General features: G+C 50.9%; 1 protein-coding gene across 2 annotated transcripts in view; it reads right to left on the bottom strand.

Moving 5' to 3' along the window:
- Window positions 1-19,961, bottom strand: part of HIP1 (huntingtin interacting protein 1) — a 137,582-nt gene that overhangs the window by 45,147 nt on the left and 72,474 nt on the right. For both annotated transcript variants that reach the window (XM_028109802.2, XM_028109803.2), the window contains exon 2: window positions 92-155. In XM_028109802.2, the coding sequence (XP_027965603.2) occupies window positions 92-155 (64 nt within the window). The remainder of the gene's footprint in view (window positions 1-91; window positions 156-19,961) is intronic.

The raw sequence follows: 19,961 nt of genomic DNA on the forward strand, positions 1-19,961 counted from the left end.
GCAGCTGAGCAAGGACACCTCGCCCTGACCTCAGTCCCCACAATTTGACCCGCCTCGGGGCTGGTCTTCCAAGCAACATCCAAAAGGATATTTCTGGCGTGTTTTTCCTTTACAGCCACTTCCTGCGTATTAATGGCCTTATTGATGCTGACAGTCTGAAAAACAGGAGGAAGGGGGAGGGGAAAGGAGGCTGAGATGAATACACTTCTAGTGTCTGAGACCCTCCCAGGCACCCCACCCCTTTCTCGCCCTGCAATGACTCCTCCCTAGCTCCCCGAGGACCCCTGTGCCCCACGGTCCCTGTACAGGGCCCCCAATGGGGGGCAGAGGTGGGCAGCGCTCCCAGGCCAGCTGGCCCAGGCTGTCCTAAGGCAGCGGGCTTTGCTGCCTGGCATTGGCTGTGCCCAGCTGCTATGCCTGCCTGCCACTCATTCACTTGGCATAACAACATGGCAATTAAAGCCTGCACAAAGGGATGCTTTTCATCCCCCAGGGAAACATTATTTCTCCGGGAGCAGGAGGAAGAGGCACTGAGATCAGGGAGCGGCTGTGGCCCAAAGGCCATCCAGCCGCCCCTCTCTCACCGCTAGAACCTTCCATGGAGACTTCCCTAGCTGGCCCGGGTCTGCAGGGGTCACTCTCATCTCTCGTTTTCCCCACTCCTGGTATCTTTCAACTCTAACCAAATTCTCCTTTATTCCCTTAAAGCGCGTTAAAAATGTTCACTCCTTTCCAGTTGTGTTAAAAATCATACCTCTCTTCGGAATGTAGCCAGCCGTGTGTACATACGAATATAACTTAACACACACACACACGGGATCGTATCACGTAGTCTGTTTAAATATAGGTATTTTCCTTTTCCTGTTTTGCCGTGCTCCCCTTCTGTAGATGGTGTTCACCTTGAGCCACATTAATGTGTTATGCATCACACACACACACACACACACACACACACATACACACACACACACCCCTCTACCCACCAAAGGGGTTAATTGTGCCACAGTTCTATAGAAATGGGATCGCCAAGTACAGACTTTTCTACATCCTGCCTTTCTCACTTGAAAATATCTCATGAAAAATTCTCCAAGCGGGATGGCAAAATTCTAGCCCATTCTTTTTTTTTTTTTCCTAGCCCGTTCTTTAAAGAGACAGCATACTATTCCATGGTGTGGGTCGGTGTGATTTATACAAGCATTTCCATAGTGGTAGGCAATCAGTTTTGCCTTTTTTTTTTTTTTAACCATTTTAGTCAATATGCTTATACATGTATCCTTATTAATCGATGCCTTCATTTCCAACAGGTAGATTCCTAGGGGTGGAATACATTGGGTCAAAGCGTGTTGCTTTGTTTTGTTTTGTTTTTTTAAACTTCTCATTATGGAAAGATCCAAACACAGACAAACATGAAGACTAATCTAATCGGCATGCACACCCCCCCAGCGTCAACCTTTATGAACGTGCAGCCAAACTGGCTTCCTTACGGACAAGGATTCGCAAACGTTTTCTGCAAAGGGCCAGTTAGTAGATGTTTTAGGCTTTGCAGGCTACATGGTTCTCCACTGCAAGTCCTCCATTCTGCAGAAGCTGGAGCACAAAAGGAGCCTCACACATACTAAACAAATATGTAACAGAATGAGCCTGGCTGTGTTCCAATAAAACTTTATATACAAAACCAGGCGGCAGTCTGGATTTGGTCTGTGCCTGTAAGCGCGCTGACCCTTGCTTTCTACCATCAGCCACTTGACCCCCTTGCTTGTTATGAAGTAAAATCCCAGGCATTACATCATTTTACTAATAAATAGTTCAGGATGAGCCTCCTTAGAAGAAGAAAAAAAGGACTATTTACAAATTAACCATAACACTATTATCACACCTCAAATTTTAAGGACACTTCTTTAACATCATCAAATGGCTAGTTAGTGAACACATTTCCCTCTTGTGTCAAAACAGAAACACTCTCTTGCCCTTGTTCTAATCAGGATCCCCACAAGGTCGCCATCTTGCTTTCTGAAACTGCTCGTGTTTCCACTGACCATGTACAAAAGCATCCCCACCACCATTTTTGCTGGTCTTATGGGTGTGGTGACGTTTCACTGTGACTTTATTTTGTATTTCCCGGACTGCTAGTGAGTTCTGAGTATTTCCTTACATGCTCTCACAGTTGACCAACTGCCTTATGTAGCAGTGGTAGTAATCCGCCTCTGGATTATGCTGGTAGGCTCCTACATTGTCCTCTAAGTGCTTCATTGTTAGTTCTTTCACATTTAAGTCTTTATCTGGAAAAAATACATACCTACATACATGTTTATGTACACATTGTACAAAATAGGTTATTTCTAGGCTTTTCCAGGATATGTTCTTTCACATCTGGTTTATGTAACTTTGGGCTGTATTCCTGAAGTCCGCTTTTCCATGTAATTTTTTTCTCTCCACAGACTCAACTTTTTTCGACAGCATTAAGCTCTGTTGCGGGCTGAAATGTGTCTCCCCAAAAAAGATGTGTTCGTGTCCAAATCCTCCAGTATCTACCTACGTGATCTTATTTGGAAATAGGGTCTTCAAAGATGTAATTAGTTAAGATGAGGTCATAATGGACTAGGCTGGGTCCTAAATCCAGTATGACTGCTACCTTAGAAGAAGGCCACATGAAGACAAAGGGACACACAGACACACGGGAAGAAGACAGACATGTGAAGACAGAGGCAGAGATTACAGTGAATCACCTATAAACCAAGGAATGCCAAGGATGGCCAATGACCATCAAAAGCTTAGGAAGAGGCAAAGAAGGATTCTTCCCTAGAGCCTTCAGAGGGAGGACAGGCCTGCTGACACCTTGATGTTGGACTTCTAGCCTCTAGAACGGGGAGAACAAACTTCTCTTCTTTTAAGCTAACCCATTTGTGCGGATTTGTCACGGCAGCCTCCAGAGGCAAATACTGGGTCCTTTCCCATCAGAACTAAGGCCAGTCAAGGAGGAATCTCATATGCGAGATTCTGCAAGAAAGAAGGAAAAAGCTTATTCCCCTCAAATTTCCCAACACAGTGGTACTGGTGTCCCAGCACCAGCTTCCTCTTAACTAGTCCTTGCTTGGACCACATTTCTCAGCGTCTGCTTCCAGGCCCATCCCAGGCCCCTCTTGTTTCCCCTTAACTCACTCAGGTGGGTTAACACGGTTTAAGCTACGTTTCTCCCCTGGCTCCAGGACAGTGACAGGATCCTGGCTACAGATGGACCTCTGGCCAAAACCGCATCATTTACTGGGCCCTAAGAGGCCGCCTGTGTTCTGTATGGAATTATAAGGGGCATAGATATGTAAAATGACAACAACAGACCCAGACATGGTAAGGTGCTGAACTGGATGTGGTCAAGGTCTAGGGGATTGGGTAGAGGCAGTCAGGAGTATGCGCTGCAAGGAAGAGGAGAAACCCGTGTTAGCCAGACATGCTAGAAACCACACCAGGGGCCTCAAGGGGGGACTCCTGATGGCCGGGGTTTGGATTCATTCCACAAATATTTCTTTACACTGACTGATGACCCCTTGCCCAAGCTTGCGGTCATTATGAGTCTTGCTCGCAAAAATAAAACCCAACACCTTAAAATTCCCTTCAACGACATAAAATAATATACCATGAGCCTGGAGCTCTAGGTCCTGTATGTGATTGTGTGTTGGCTGAAACCTGAAAACGTTCTGTGCTCTACACGTTGACAGGAGGGGGAAGCCCCTGGAAACTACGACACTGCTCTGGGAAGACCTCTTAGAGGAAGAAGGTGGTGACCTCTCCCAGATGCTGTAATTATCCCTGCAATTTACCTACGTCTCTCATTTACGGCTCATTCAAACTCAGGGGCATCTGTGATTCTTCCACAGGAAGACCAAGCAACTGGCCCAAGGTCATACTACTGGGTTCCGACCTTGGTTGGCTGAATCCTCGAGCCCAGCCCTGAACCTCCGTGACAGCTCTGGGCTGTGGAGGAACTGGCAGTCTAGGGGATTGGGTCTAGGTCAGGGTCACAGAGGACAGGCGACCGGGCACAAGGAGGAAAGGCCTAGAGCAGGCAGGCCGTGTGGCTGGAGGGCAGCATGGAGGCCAGGGAGGGACAGGGATGGAGCCAGAGAGGGAGGTGGCGCTGGGTGCGGAAGGCCAGTGGGCTTCTGAGCTCTGAGCGGGTGGGAAGGGCCAGCAGGGGTGTGAAGGCCAGAGAAGAGGATGGAGCGTGCAGGAGGAAGCTAGTGACGACAGAGAAATGAAGGAGTAAAGTCTCAGCCAAAATGCCAGAAATTATAATGCAAAGAGCCCAACAGAAGGTGGGCCCTAGAGTGAATTTCTTTTTTCTTTTTAAGATATTTACTCTTTTGAGTTAGAGAGAGAGAGAGAGAAAGAGAGGGTGAGCGGGGGTGGGGGGAGGAGCAGAGGGAGAGGGACACAGACTCTGCGCTGAGTGCGGAAGCCCAATGCAGGACTCGATCCCGAGATGCTGAGATCACGACCTGAGCCCAAATCAAGAGTCGGATGCCTAACCGACCGAGCCCCCCAGGCGCCTCTAAAGTGAATTTCAATGACATTCGCCAAAAGGAGCTCCCAGGGGACACAGCAGAAGGAGCGCATCAAAGATGCTGCAGAGGCTTTGAGCGTGGACAGGTGAGAGCAGAGGAAGCGTGTCTCAGGCTGAGGGCACCTCTAAGATGAGGAGGAGGCCAGGAGGGTTCTGGGTGAGAAACAGCATTTTAAAAATAATGAGGAAGTGAAGGAGCAGTGAATGATCACCACGAGAACGGCAGCTGAGGTGTGCTTGCTCCCAGGCCCTGTGCTAATAATAAGCATTTTGTATTAATGATCTCACTAAAGTCTTCTAACTCAACGTCCTCCAAGTAGGGGAGTATTGGTATTAATTACCTCCATTTCACAGATGAGGAAACCACGGCTTGTAAAGGCTAAGTAACTTGCCCAAGGCCCCCCCACCAGTGAGCGATGAGCTGAGACTCAGACTGCACGATGTGGCTCAGGCTCTGAGTCGCAATCCCCACACTAGACACGGCCCTCCATGCCAGGGACACAGAATCAGAATCCAACATTTTTCCACAGGCTGGAAAAATGTGTTAAGTTTCCCAAGATGCAACCCAGTAGGTATAAAGATTTCCTATATTTAGATCTACCTCTCTGGCACAGGGGAGACAGGACTCAAATCAGCACTTGTGAAAGGAGTTAGGTGTTTTATTTGGCTGCTAACTTACTATAAGCAACACTATGATGTGGTTGATCAAAATGCAAATCTGGGGTCTGGATGTATTAAAAGGAATATAGTGTTCAGAATGAGGGAGGGGATGGTTCCAACTCTATGCAGGATCAATTCAGAACACTGTTCAGTTTGGGGCTTTATACAATTATGTGAAAAACTGACAAACTAGACCATTTCTAGAAGAGAGTGACTTGGATTGGGAAGAACCCAGGAACTGAGGAAAATTTAGAGGAATACCAACATTCTGAAGGGTGGTCATGTGGAAGGAGGAATAACTCCCAGGATCAAACCTACACCAATGGATAGAAGTATACGGTGGCCATTTTTGGACTTAAAGCCGTCTTGTGAAAGAGAGAATTCCCTATTAGAAGTATACAGCAGACGCATGGCAACCTCTCCTCAGGGTTACTGTGGAAAGGACCGATAGGCTCAGGCTGGATTTCATGATTTTTAGGTTCCTTCCCCTTTTTTAGACTCTGTAAGGGTCCTTCAGATAATGGAGGACTTTGAATATCAAGGCAAAAAATTATGGCCTGATGGACACTAGGGATCCAGAGAAGGCTCTTGAGCAGAGGAGGGACCTGATAGAAAAGCTCTTCCATCCCCCTGGGTGTGAGGAGTTACCTCTTCAGTGCCCTAAGGAAAGCGTGGAACAATTTCTGTGTGCACATACAGTCATAGCCCCCAGGACAAGTCCAGGACACCGACAAAAGGCCTAGCCTGGCACCGGGCTGTGGAATGAAATTTCTGCCCAAACCAACAGCTACAAGACGTCCGCATGCCCTGCCTGCCCTCATGAGGACAGCCCCAGACCTTTCTCTTGCAGCTCATAGGAGCTCCCACTTTATTGCAGCGGACATGCCCCAGGTTCCCCGACCAACACTTCGCCACGTACAAGTGCCCTAGGGGAGGGCCCACCCCATGGCTGTAGGCGGGCTGCCCGGTTTCTGAGCCTCAGCATTCTGGGCTCATAAAGGCAGGCTGTGGGTTCTCCAGGGCCCTTGGAACGTCAGACTCGGGGACTTTTCCAGGACAGACGTTCCCGCCTATGATGAGTTTCCAGTACTTCTGTGAAACTTTACTCCTGGGATGGCATCCCACGTGATGCATGCTCCACTTCCTTCTACATTCCAAATCCCACCCTTCTTCCCAGGGTGGACCAAACTTGACCATCAAGTAGACTGGCCAGGCCACTCTGGCTAATGATTTCTACTTTCCGACTTTCTTTTTTTAGATGTATTTATGAGACAGAGAGAGAGAGCACAAGTGAGCAAGCAGGGGAAGGAGCAGACGGAAAGAATCTCAAGTGGACTCCAAGCTGAGCAGGGAGCTCGATGCAGGGCTTGATCCCACAACCCCAAGATCATGACCTGAGCTGAAACCAAGAGTTGGACACTCCACCGACTGGGCCACCCAGGCGCCCCTCCTACTTTCTTTTTGAATTCTAATTTCTCTTAGTGTTTTGACACGTGGTATGTTGTCTTACCTCCCCAGCGAGATTAATTTAATCCCGAGGGCCAGGACCTGCCTTCTTCCCTTGCAGGCCCATAGCTGCTAAGGCAGGTGCAGACTCTTAATAAATCATTAGATTCCTAAGGACTGATTGCTTCCCAGTGCTCCCCCTCTAAAAAGCACCAGGTATGCGATGATTCATGGTGTCTTGAGAAAATCTGCTCCCATTCCCTCCCCTCCCGAGATGCTCCCTGAAGGAAATCGTCAGGTCCTGAACGGGGCAATGCCTTCGGGGACCCTCCCAGGGCCGAGGGTGGGAAGTCGGGGCTCAATTTCTCACCTCCGGTCTACGTTAGAGAACATCCTCTGAGAACAGGCTGTGCTCCAGATTTCCCTGGAGTCACACAGGACCTACGACCACGCAGAGTCCCCCCTGAAAGAGCGGCATTGTACACAGCTTCCTGGCCCAGCTGGCCCTCGTGTCCCAAGCTGGTTCCGGAGAGCCAATTATCAGCAGGCACCGCGGGAAGGGTGACTTTCTCCCAGCCCCTCCTCCTCCCCCTGCCCCATCCTCCGCAGCCTCGGCCAAGCTGCAGCCGATGCAAAACCATGGGGCCTTAGCTTCTGCTGGGCCCTGTCCTGTCATGCACACAGCGCCTGGCAGGGGTCCCCGCGCTCGGGCTGGCTCGCAAGGTTCCTCGGCAGGGCCGGGTGGAGAGGATGTGCAGGAGGTCCGGGCGGCAGGTTCTGAAGCAAAGGACTGGAGGGGCCCCTGCCCGGGGCCACGCGGAGGGAAATGTGAGACCAGGTGGGGCAGAAGGGGAAAGGAGAAAGTGAGATGGAACAGAGGCAGAGAAAGTAAATGCAAAGAGCACGCGGGGCGCAGGGGGCTGAGCAAAGGCGCAGGTGGTGTCTGCCAATGGCCGGAGGGATGACTGCCCACTCGGAGGGCTGGGGACTGGGGACACCTCAGAAATAATAGAGCAGTCAACATAGCTCTCAGCAGATTAGTGGCAATAGCAGAGCCTCTACCAGGCCTACCCTCGGGGATTTGCTTCCGATCCTCCCCTTTGGCCTGGAAGACAGGGAATCCGAGCGCTTATTTTCTGAGTCAAGTTGCCCAAGGTAGCCCAGGCAAGAGCAGGTGAGGCCAGGATTCCAACCCAGTTCGACTCCCCACACTGTTCCGCCCTCAGCAGCCCCATGACCAGCCAGTGCCACCCACCTGCCTGCTTCACTTTCCACCTGACACCTGGTCCCCTGGTTTCTTTGGTGGCTCCTCACTTCCGCCAGCATGCCCATCCACGTATTTCTCTCCCAGTCCCCCTCCAAGTCCTTCTTAATGAGGCTTTGCCTCCCTGTGCTCCCATCCAGCCATCAGTCATGTTGTCCTTCCCACCCCGACCCCTCTGCTTCTTTCCGCTCCTCTGTCTCCACTCAAGCCCAAACCACTAGGATGTCCCTGCTGGGCCACTGAAATATCCTCCCAAATGGACTGGTCCTCCCCAAGCTGCCCTGCACCCAGCAGGAGTGATCCGTGTACCTCGCAGGGGGTCGCGCCCCTGCTCAGAGCCAGCTGCCCCACTCCCATGCAGCCAAGCATCCATTCCTGTTCTCCGTCTACTCCTTACACCCCAACCACACAGCTGTCTTTTTGTTCCTCGAACATTTCATTTTCTTTTTTTTTTTTTTAAAGATTTTATTTACTTGAGAGAGATTGAGCGAGAGAGGGGAGAGCACAAGCCAGGGGAGGGGCAGAGGGGGAGGGAGGAGCAGAGCAGGGAGCCTGCTGCCGGCCCGATCCCAGGACCCTGGGATCATGACCTGAGCTGAAGGCAGACGCTTCACTGACTGAGCCACCCAGGTGCCCCATTCCTCAAACGTTTCTAATTCTTTCTGTCTCTGATGCTCCTTATGGCTGGAAGGGTCTTCCTCCCATCTGCAAAGCTAGCTTTCCCTCCTTCTTCAGGCTGTTCAAATACCACCTCTTAGGCAGCCTGTCTAATCTGGGGCATCTCCCTGCCCCTTGCCCTGCAGTATCTCTTTACCACAACTCACGACGACTATCGTGGTTACTTCCTGCAGAGGCTCTTATCACAACCTGAAATGTCCTTGTTTGTTCCTTTGCTTGGTGTCTTTCCCCATGAGGGCAGGGGCTGTGTTAGCCTGCCATTCCCCTCAGTGAGCACACACAGTGCCTGGTGCTCAGACAGCCTGATGGACCCTTGTCTGCCCAGTCCTCTCCAGGCGGACGTCCTTGTCAGCTCTTGATACCGTGTGTGTGTGCTCCCCTCTCCTGTTGAGGATGCCCCAGCTCCTCCTTCCTCCAAGACCCTCACAGTTCTTCAATTAAAAATCTTGCTGGGGGGCACCTGGGTGGCTCAGTTGGTTAAGCGACTGCCTTCGGCTCAGGTCATGATCCTGGAGTCCCGGGATCGAGTCCCGCATCGGGCTCCCTGCTCAGCGGGGGGTCTGCTTCTCCCTCTGACCCTCCGCCCCTCATGTGTTCTCTCTCTCTCAAACAAATAAAATCTTTAAAAAAAAATCTTGCTGGGGCGCCTGGGTGGCTCAGTAAGTTAAGTGTCCCACTCTTGATTTCGGCTCAGATCATGATCTCAAGGTCATGAGATCGAGCCCCACGTCCGTCCCCACACTCAGCGCAGAACCTGCTTAAGAGTCTCTCTCTCTCTGCCCCTCCCCCCACTCTCTCTCTAAAATAGATAATAAAATCTTAAAAAAAAAGTTGAGAAGTTTAAAAAATGTCAATCACTTCTGGAGCTGGCAAGGTGTACACACCTGTGTTGGGAGGAGGGAGGTGGCCAGGTTGGTGGGACACCCGGAAGGAAACTGGTGCTCACAGTGGAAAACACTGGCGGAAGCAACCGAGGTGTTCCTCCACAGAGCAACGGACAAACAAGCCATGGTCTCTTCACTTCAGCCGTTTTAAGGGAAGGAAATCTCGCCACGCACTATGACACAGACGAACCTGGAGGATCTTACGCTCGGTGAGGTTAGGCAGACGCAAAAGGATGGATACTGTTTGATTCTACGTATCAGAGCTATCTAGAGTAGTCAAATTCGAAGAGACAGAGGAAGAATGATGGGTACCAGGGGCTCGGGGCGGGGGGAGGGGAGCGGAGTAACTTACGGGGATGGGGTTTCCTTTCGGGGTGATGAAAATGTTCTGAGCTTAGTGATGATGGTTGCACAACACCGTGAATGTACTAAATGCTGCTCAGTTATACCCTTTAAACTGGGTAAGACAGTGAATTTGAGGTTTCATGTAAGATAATTTTTTTAAAGATTCTACTTATTTATTTGAGAGAGAGAGAGAGAGAGCGAGAGCACGTGCCCATGCACATGCGCAGGGACAGGGGAAGAGGGAGAGGGAGAGAGAATCTCAAGCAGACTCCCCACTCAGTGCAGAGTCCGAGTCAGATGTCCAATCTCACAACCCTGAGATTATGACCTGAGCTGAAATCAAGAGTCAGATGCTTATCCGACTGAGCCACCCAGCACCCCCCAAGATATTTTTTTTTTTTTTAAGTGGAAAACACTGAGGAATCATGACTTTGACTGAATGCCCGTCAGAGGTAGCACTGGGCCACCCCCTAGGCTGCAAGACCATGAGCTCTGCAAGCCCGGCCAGGCCTTCTGCACAGACTGGGAAGGACGATCTGTGCAGCAGGACCACCCTGCCTGGGTGTGGGGCGCCAACCTAGGTGCTGCTGGACAACACAAACTGAAAGAAAGTGGACCTTGCCATCCAAGAGTTAACCATTTGAAGGGAGATGAGGACCATGTTCCTTCCTCTTTCCATTCTTTCCTTCCCTCTCCTCTGACTGTGCACTTCAGCAATGCTTTATGAAAGAAGAAACCAGGACGGGTGTGCAAGCTACGTAAGCCTACGTCTAAGTGGCACACAGCCTGATGAGTGGTATCAGAAAGTGAAAGCCAAAATGAGATGAAGCTTCCAGAAAATGTGTAGGACACCCAAAAGGGCTGTCTTATCACACGAAAAGCAAAAACGAACAAGGGAGGGGCACACTGCTTTTGGCCAGTGGTGCATTGTGGATGAGGAACTCCTATTTTGCCTCTGTCTTTTCTGTCCAGAAGGATCTTTGACCTGAAAAAGGCAACAAGAGCAATGAAAGGGAAAACCCAAGGTGAGTTAGTAGACTGTCAGAAAGCCCCCAGTACTGAGTAAGCTTGAGCTTCTGACTTGGATGAGTAACACACAAGGATGAAGGGAGCAGGCGAGAGTGTTGTGCCTTCTAGACTCCAGAGCAACGTTTCAGAGAAAAATCAAGTAGACGGGGTGTGTGTCTGAATTTCCAGCATCAAGGCATTTAACAGAGTTGCTTATAACATCTCGTAGACAAGGAAAAAAACTAGAGGACACCAGGGTTGGGAACCGCTGACTACCAGTCGAATCCGGCCAGCAGCCAGTGTGTGTGCGTGTGGCCTGTGAGCTAAGGTTGGTTTTTACATTTTTAAAGGGAACAGGAGGAAGGGAGGGGTAGGAGGAAGCAACAGCATCTGGCCACAGATCCGAAAACGTTTACTATCTGGCACTCTGCAGGAAAAGCTTGCCAGTCCCAGGGCCAGAGGGGAAGAGCCATGAGGGTAGCTGTCTGTGTTTGCAGGTGCTGACCTTGGAGTAAGGTGTGCCCATGCCTCATACCTGTGTCCTCCCCCGTGTTTACTAGCGAGGGTATCCAGAAGGCACAGTGAAGGGGCTGAGCAGGGTGTCAAGGGTGACAGCGGAAGGGTGTGACCATAGGTGATTCCAACTGCACGTGGTCGGACAGGAAGTTCCCAGTTAAGTTCCCCGTGAGTTCCCAGCAAGTCCGCGGAGTTAACACTATGAGGTGGCTTCGATTGTAACATAAAACTCAAGAAGCTAATTTCATTTTGAGCTACATCAACAGAATTATATGATCGAGAACAAGAGCCAGTCCTTGCTTTTATGGCTTTCAGCTGCACTCGGGAGTACGGATTCATCCCACCATGCACCGGACATCCCTCGGGGCACCAGATCTGGCTTGCTGCTCCTGGCACCCCATTCAAGAGGAATACTGATAACGTCGGTGGGTGCCAAGCAAACCGATGAGGATGGAAAACCACACAAGGTCTGATAAGAGAACAGGAATCAGGGAAAGGGGTGGCAGAAGCAGGGTTGGGCAAGAAAGGGCACAGAGGTCTTTAAATATCTCAACCCCAGCACCCGGGAAGAGGAGAGTCTCTGGGCTCTGGGGCAACCCAGCAATGAGGATTAAGAGAAGCTATGTTCTGTGCCCATCACCCTCCAAACTGGAAATGATTCCAGCATCATTCAGCCTGGGGACGAGTGAACAGGGCGCCATGAGCCACACCATGAGAAGCTACTCAGCAATAGAAGGGAACGAGTGACTGATTCACTCCAATGACATGGGTGAATCTTCAAAGTATGATGTCAAGTGACAGAAGCCAGACTCAAAAGGCCACAGACTGCATGATTCCATTTATAGGACATTCTGGAGAAGTTAGAGGAATGAAAAAAAAAAATCCAGGTCACTGGTTGCCAGGGGCTGAGGGTGGAGGCAGGGGTGGTTACAGAGGGTGCGCGAGGGAGTGTGAGGGAGGACCACCCTACCCGAAGAAAGCTCAATTGTGTGGAGGTTACCTAATTGCATGTAACTGTTGAAACCCAGAGAACTGGGCCCGAACCATGGTGAATTCTATGGCAATATAAACTATATTTCAACAGATCTGGCTTTAAAGATAAAGAAAGCAAGTTCAGCGAGAGGCGGACCAGGAGACTTTGGTGGGTGCTGTGCTTGGCCTGGGCTGCTAACAGGTGTTCAGCCGTTAGAGGACTGTTGACCCAAGATGGTCTTCCAGGCACCCCTATGCCTTCTGAGCCCATGATTCTGGGAGGAACAGAGGAATGGAGGAACGGGGGAAGGAGACTGAGAAGAAAACGGCCAGCGAGGCAGGAGGGGAGTCGAGGGGTGGGGGTTGCCCTTCTGGGTGAAGAGTGTGTGTCCAACAGTGCTGCAAGGGCAGGTGGGTGAGGACCGAGCTTGAGCCACTGCATATGACATCACCGGTGACCAGGGCCACTGCGGGTGAGTGACAGAGGCAAACGTCCTTGCAGGGAGAAGAGGATGGCAGGCAGAGTGGAAAGCAGTCTAGACAAAAGGAACATCCTTCCTTCCCAGGCCTGGGGGCTGGGCGCATGCTCCTCATCACCACCCTCCCCTCCAGGCCCTCCCATCATGTTCCATTGGAAGGGTAGCTCCAATGCTGGTTCTCCTTCCCCAGACAGGGTCCTATGGGTGAGGAGGACCCAGAGGCACACCATCTTTCCAGAACGAGGGCGGAGGGGCTGAACAATCATGTCTTTTGCCAAAGACAGATATAAGCATGCCTCGATTTACTGCACTTTGCTTTACTGCTTCACAGTACTGCAATTTTTTTTAAAGAAATTGATGGGTTTAAAAAAAAAAAAAGGAAAAGAAATTGATGGGTCTATGGCAACCCTGCATCAAGCAAGTCTATCAGCGTCGTTTTCCCAAAAGCATTTGCTCACTTGGTGTCTCTGGTCACATTTTGGTGATTCTTGCAATATTTCAAGCTTTTTCATTATTATTACATGTGTTACGGGGATCTGTGATCGGTGATTATGACTTGCTGAAAACTCAGATGATGGTTAGCACTTTTTAACAATAAAGTATTTTTAATTAAGGTATATACATTTTGTTTTTAGACATAATGCTATTGCCCACTTAGCAGACTGCAGCACGGCATAAACTTAACTTTTATATGCGGTGGGAAACAAAAACTTTATTTGACCCTGCTTTATTGCGATCTTCGAGTTACTGCCGTGGTCTGGAACCGAATGAACCTGCAGTATCTCCAAGGTATGCCCGCACCTAGCCTTTCTTCTCTGAAAATGATCCAGGATGCTCATGAGTCCTGGGAAGGGCACTCTCCCTTTCTACACAAGACCCCTCTCCCGTCTGCCCTTTGCAACTAGTCCCAAGGCTCGTTTTACTCCAAGGGACAAGTGAGAGCCTAGCCTCCCTCTTAGAACGACCCTCCCCACACTTGCAATCCTCTGGGCGGCCTTCCCAGGTTATCTCGTTCCCTGGATGTCATGCACGTCCACTCCTACTCTTGTCCCCTCTGCCACCACACTGGGAGCGCCCCCATTCGGTGTCCCCAAAGACCCCCAGAACTTCCACCTACAGGCTCCAAATCAGACCATTCAGCACAGGAGTGACTGATGACAGAAAGGGAGGGGACCCCACCTTGTCCCTGCCAACCTGGAGATGCCAGCACGCTCCATCTTCTGTCACCTCTGTGGTTCCAGTCTTACCACCCCGGCTTATAATTATTGCTGCCCAAGAGTCCCTTTCCGCCAGCCCATCCTGTCATATCCTTGGGCAAAGATTGCCATAGTACCTGTACTTTCGTCCCCCGACCTAAAAACCCACGCCCACACTGACCACAGACTTGAGCAGCCCGGTTTCTGAGGAGGGCCACTTTTTTGCTACACACCCCAGCCATCTCCTTCCATGATCACCCTCGGGGGGGTCCACTTAGGCCTGAGGAGGGCCCTAGGAGGCAGGGCAAGAGGGCTAGGTACTGAGACCCTGGGTCTCCAGGCCCTGTGTCCTCTCTGCCCACCTGCAGGGGGCCGTGGATTCGGGCCACAACCCCACCACCACAGTTCTGCTTCTCTCCTCACAGAGGAAGCATCCGTTCTGTCTCCCAAAAACTTGCAGTGCCTCTGCTCACAGGTGTTGCCCCAGAGAACACGTCACAGTCACTTTCCAGGCACGTCTGCCTACAAAGTGGAGCCCTGGGTGGTCCCATCAGACGTATCCTGATCATTCATGGCTCCCGGGCCAGGCTGGGCTTGGCCTTTCGCCATGCCCCTCGCCTTCCAGAGAGAGACAGCTGCTCAGCAAGAGCAGAAACCCTGCGCTGTGTCTTTCCCCAAACTACCAGCGCTGCCAACTTCCTCTCCTCCCCTCCCCTCCCCCCTGCTTTCCCTCCCCACCTCTCCCCAGCTTTCTTTGAGGTTGGTTTTGTCTCTTCTCTTACAGTAACAGAGCAACGTTTCTCCCACTATCTCAAGACCCAACGGGGAGGTGGTGCCTGGCTGACAGGGGGTCCCTGGGCATAGGAACCACCCATTCATTCCTTGCTCTGTGTCCTTCCAGAGCCCTGTTTTGTCTGCCCAGTGAACGAGCCAGGAAGCACTGGCCGTATTCAGATGTGCCAAGGCCTGCCGTTTCTCCCTCAGGTCTCTATTTCTACCACTCCCCCCCCATCTTATGCCCACTTCACTATATAAGTGGCCCCTGACCTCTAGTCTCTACCACAAATGGCCCCAACTAAAGCCGCAGGAGGAACTCTCCTCATGCGTTTTCCCAGCTGAGGCATCTAGAATCTAGTGTGGCTCCTGATCTTCTGGGGTCCAAACTCCCCATACGACTCCAGGGTCCCCCCCACCCCCAATTCTTCAGCTTCATCTCTCACTTCAGAGGGTGGTCTTCACACAACTGTGATTGGATCCTCAGGAATGCAGTTGATAAACAAACAGAACCCACGGGCGCCTGGGTGGCTCAGTTGGTTAAGCGACTGCCTTCGGCTCAGGTCATGATCCTGGAGTCCCGGGATTGAGTCCCACATTGGGCTCCCTGCTCGGCGGGGAGTCTGCTTCTCCCTCGGACCCTCCCCCCTCTCATGTGCTCTCTCTCTCTCTCATTCTTTCTCTCAAATAAATAAAATCTTAAAAAAACAAACAAACAAACAGAACCCAACATGATGAAAGGGGGTGGCTATGGGAAAATAGCTTTCTTATTTGAGTCAAGCAAATCATTCTGTAACTTTAAACATTCCCAATTTACCTGTTTGGCTCATTCAAATGTGTAAATACCAGGCTTGCTTGAATAATAATGGCAAGAGCATGTCCAAGCCTTCCCGGCTTCGAAGAGCTTTCATACGCACTGTCTCCCAGATGCTGAGAAGACCCGGGGAAGGAAGGCAGGGCGCACTTTATAAACCAGTGGGCTCAGAGAGGTCAAGCCACACAGCAGGGTCGGCACCTGCCCTTCTCAGTCAGGCACACGTTCTACATCCTGCTAATTAGCGGGCTATAACTGAACTCTTCGCCAAAGCCAACTTGTTTACTAAGTCTCTGCTCTGACCTTGACATATTCGTTATCTCAAAGGCAGATTCGTCTCATCTTATAAAAAGTCGAGCTTGCCCTACGAGCAGGTGTTATGGTCTCTTGGTCTGATGAGAACCAAAGGAGAAATGTCTCAGAAAACTTAAAATGGAAACCTGACCCAAGGCCAGAGAACCTCTAAACGAGTCAACCTTCCACTGTTTTCTTCGGGAAGCAGATTGTGGTCTTAGATGCAGCTGCACCTTCCACCAAACCCTTAACACGCAGCTGTGTTCTCTCAGAGGGGCACATTCTGGTTCGAAGGGAAACAGAGATTTGGGTGGTGGACGTGTGAAGCTCAAGTTAGACCCTCTGGAGAGCACTGGGACAAAACTCCACCAAGCAGGGTGGCCACGGACCTTGCTGTCATCTACGATATCAGCAGGGTGGGTGAGGCACCAAGAGGGGACATTCCTGAGCCCCGAGCTCCAGCCAGTCCTATTAACAGTCCACAGCCGGATTCACTCTGGCCACCTTTGGCACAACCCCAAAAGGGAAGTTCATCCAACCTCACCAGTCCTGCGGAGGGTAAGCTTGGACGCAAGGAGGGCAAAAAGCACGTGGTTGTCTCTTTGGTCAGTGGGTCCCTAACTCAGCTGTGTGTGACTCTCACCTGAGAACTTAACCCTGAACCCCCAGTACACGTTCACACACACGTGATGGGCTCCTCTGCTCCACCCCCCAGACTATATCTATTTGGTCTGGGAGGGGCCACTGTCCGACGCGCTCTTTCATTCTGGTCATGCTACAGAAGAACATTCTATGTCAAAGTCTAAGGAAAAAAAAAAAACAGCTCAGCCAAAGGAAAAGCAGAAATGAAGCAGGGGAAGAACGTGGGCAAAGAGAAAGGGAATAACACAGACAGCACAAAAAATGGCACACGTAGGTTTCCTCACCCCAGACAAGCATACTTTGATTTAGTCCATATACATTTTCGGGGGGAGGGAAAATATGAATTGACACTCAGGACAAATTAGGAGATTATTCATTTTACGAAAGAATGTGGCATCAGATTCCTTTAAATAGCAATCTCTGCTAGTGCATTTAAAATAGGATTCCATTTACAGAAGTGTGATTTACACAAAACCACATCTGTTACATAAGGCTCAGAAAAATAGCTCTCCTCCCATGTAGTCTGGCCAACTATAGAACTGGCCCCGTACAGATGGTCATCTATTTTCTTCTCAAAGAGCTCTCTGGCACCTCTTTCTATATTTCACCTGATTCTTAGGGACCATCTGAATCTCTTCCAGGCTTCCCTAAACTCAGGGAGCAACTGCTCCAAAATCTTTACACATTCACCCATTCATTCAACACATATTTCCTGAAGGCCTACCATGTGCTGGGCCCTACTCCAGGAGTACAATTGTGCACCAAAACCAACACATCTCTGCCCCATGGATCTTTTTTTTTTTTAAAAAGATTTTATTTATTCATTTATTTGAGAGAGTGCATGAGCAGGGGGAGAGGGACAAGCAGACTCCCCACTGAGCTTGGAGCCCGACGGACAACGGACTCAGGGCTCGATCCCATGATCCTGAGACCATGACCTGAGTCAAAATCAAGAGTCGGATGCCCAACTGACTGAGCCACCCAGGCACCCCTGCCTCATAGACCTTATACTTGAATGAGAGAGAGTGACTGACAGTGAACCATTAAATAAAATCTATGGTGTCTGAGATGGTGATAGGTTCTATAGGGCCAAGAATGGGGCTGGTGTCCGAACCTTACACGGGAATCACCAGGAAAAGCTGCACTGGAAGGTGAGAGAAGGTGATGAGGAAGCAAGAGATGGCTGGGGGAAGAGTTCCAGGCAGGGCCCACCTGAGAGGAGGGAGGCTAACTGTGGCTGGAGCCTCGAGGTCCGAGGTGGAGAGGCTGAATCACGAGGGGTCACAGGAGCCCCCAGGAGCTTTTGAATGAAGGGTGACATGACCAGACTCCTTTTCTAGGGAACCCCTCTGACTGCTGTGCTGACACTGGGGGGACACGCAGGGAAGCAGGGGGAACAGCTGAGACGTGGCTGAATTAATTCAGGGCAGAGATGATGGGGGCCCAGACCAGGCTGGTCGTGGTGGAAGTGCCGAGATGTGGATGGATTTGGATATATTGAGAAGGCAGAGTTGATGCGGTTTGCTGATGACTTGGACGTGGGGTGTGAGGAAGGAAGGAAGGAGTCAAGGGTGGCACCGTGATTATTTGCCAGAGCAGTGTGTGGGGCCGAGCTGTCAACAACAAGGTAGAGAACCAAAGGAGGAACAAGTCTGGAGCAGATGGGAGCTGGCCTGGGGGCGTGTTACAGTGAGATGCCCATCAGATACCAAATGGAAATCTAACTGATCTGGGGTGGGGTGGCAGGGTGCAATCCTGGAATTTGGAAAAGGTGTGAGCTAGATCAGGCGGTCTGGTAACCATCCACACATAGATGGGATTTATGGATGGGTGAGATCACCAAGGAGTGAGTGCAGATGAGACCTCTGGGGACAGCCTGATGACACCCGACATTCAAGAAAGAGTTGCGGGGAGCGAGGAGTGCAAACAGAAAAGAAACAGCCCACAAGGTGGAAGGGAAGCCAGGAGTGTGGCACCCTGGAAGGCAGACAAAGAGAGGTACTTCAACAGGGAGCCATCAGTTGTGAAAGCTGCCAACAGATCAAGCAGATGAGAGCTGCAAACTGACCCACTGGGTTGAACATCGTGGTGACCTTTAGCAGGGCTTTTTGGTAGAGCGGAAGAGGGCAGAGTCTGAAGGGGGACTCAGAGAGAGGAAGAAGGGGAGCTGGAGGCAGCGAGAACCAGCAAGGGGGCTGAGACAGAAGGAGGCAGGGTCCGCATTGCCTTGGGAGAAATGCGAGAAATGACAACACATTTGTACGGATGTGAGGGGAAGGAATGGAGCATCCCTGGAAGGGGGAAGGGGTCTAGTACACCGTAGGAGCGGACCACCCTGGCGAGCACCAGCCCAGGTCACAGAGTAGGGACAGAGGTGTCGACAGGTGGCTGGCGGGGACTTGGGCAAGCTTTCTGGGGATTGCATCTCTTTTCACAGTTGAAACAGGAAGCAAGGTCAGGGGCTGAGAGTGAGGGCGGGGGAGGAGAGGGCAGAGTGTTGTCTAGGAAAGTGTGGGGGTGCTGCCTGGACTAGGGGAACACACAAGCCTGCCAGGGAGCAGCACTGAAGGCCCATGAGGAGAGAAATGAAGCCAGCCCTTTCTGCCTCTTCTTCCCCCAGCTAATTCTCCCCCATCCCCTCGGCGTTTCTTGTGCTGACTCTTCCTCTCCTTCCCACTGCCTTCCAGCTTTAGAACTGCTTGGACCTCCATGGAATCGATACCGATACACTTAGTCACTTCTGTGTGCTTCTTTTTCAATGAGGCCTTTCAGGAAGGAGACATGAAATTGACTGGTGCTTGCTTTGGCAGATTTTTCTGTGCTGCAGGGAGCCGGGCGGGGGCTGGAGCAGAGGAAGCGTTAAGGCAGAATGTCCAGATTCCCTCTCAATTCTTCTTTCAACTTCCTTCCAGCTCCCCACCCTGCGCCCCACAACCTTTGGATCTCAAATTTCCTTATCTAAAACGCACACTAAATAGTCTCCACCTCATTGTGGTTCAAGCTCTGATTCTCTTAATTAACCTTTCCAAAGGCCTGTAATAGATTTCAGATTCATTTGCACGCATTATGTCATTTAACCCTGTGGTCACCCCAGGGTGGCTAACTCCACTGATGAGATGGGGAAACTGAGTCTTGGAGCAGTTAAGTGACTTGCCCAGCTAGTTGGGATGCCTGGCTAGGTAGATGACCCGGCTGATAAGCAGCAGAGCCAGGATTTGAGCCAACGTCTTACTCCAGGTGCAACCCCACTGATCCTGAGCTCTATCCTGAGCCTGGGAAGGACAAGTCAGACTCATTTCCACTGAGAGAACACACAGGTCTATGTCAAGCCCTAGCCTCCAGAACTGAAGTCCTTAGCGACACACAACCAAAGCGCAGCCACACAGATCTCAGGTCAGAGCCAAAGAGAAGTGGAGGGACAGTGCAGGGTC

The sequence above is a fragment of the Eumetopias jubatus genome, unplaced genomic scaffold (assembly GCF_037043125.1).
Source record: "Eumetopias jubatus isolate StellerSeaLion01/CBP00866 unplaced genomic scaffold, mEumJub1_p1.0 scaffold_12, whole genome shotgun sequence".
NCBI classification, from domain to species: domain Eukaryota; kingdom Metazoa; phylum Chordata; class Mammalia; order Carnivora; family Otariidae; genus Eumetopias; species Eumetopias jubatus.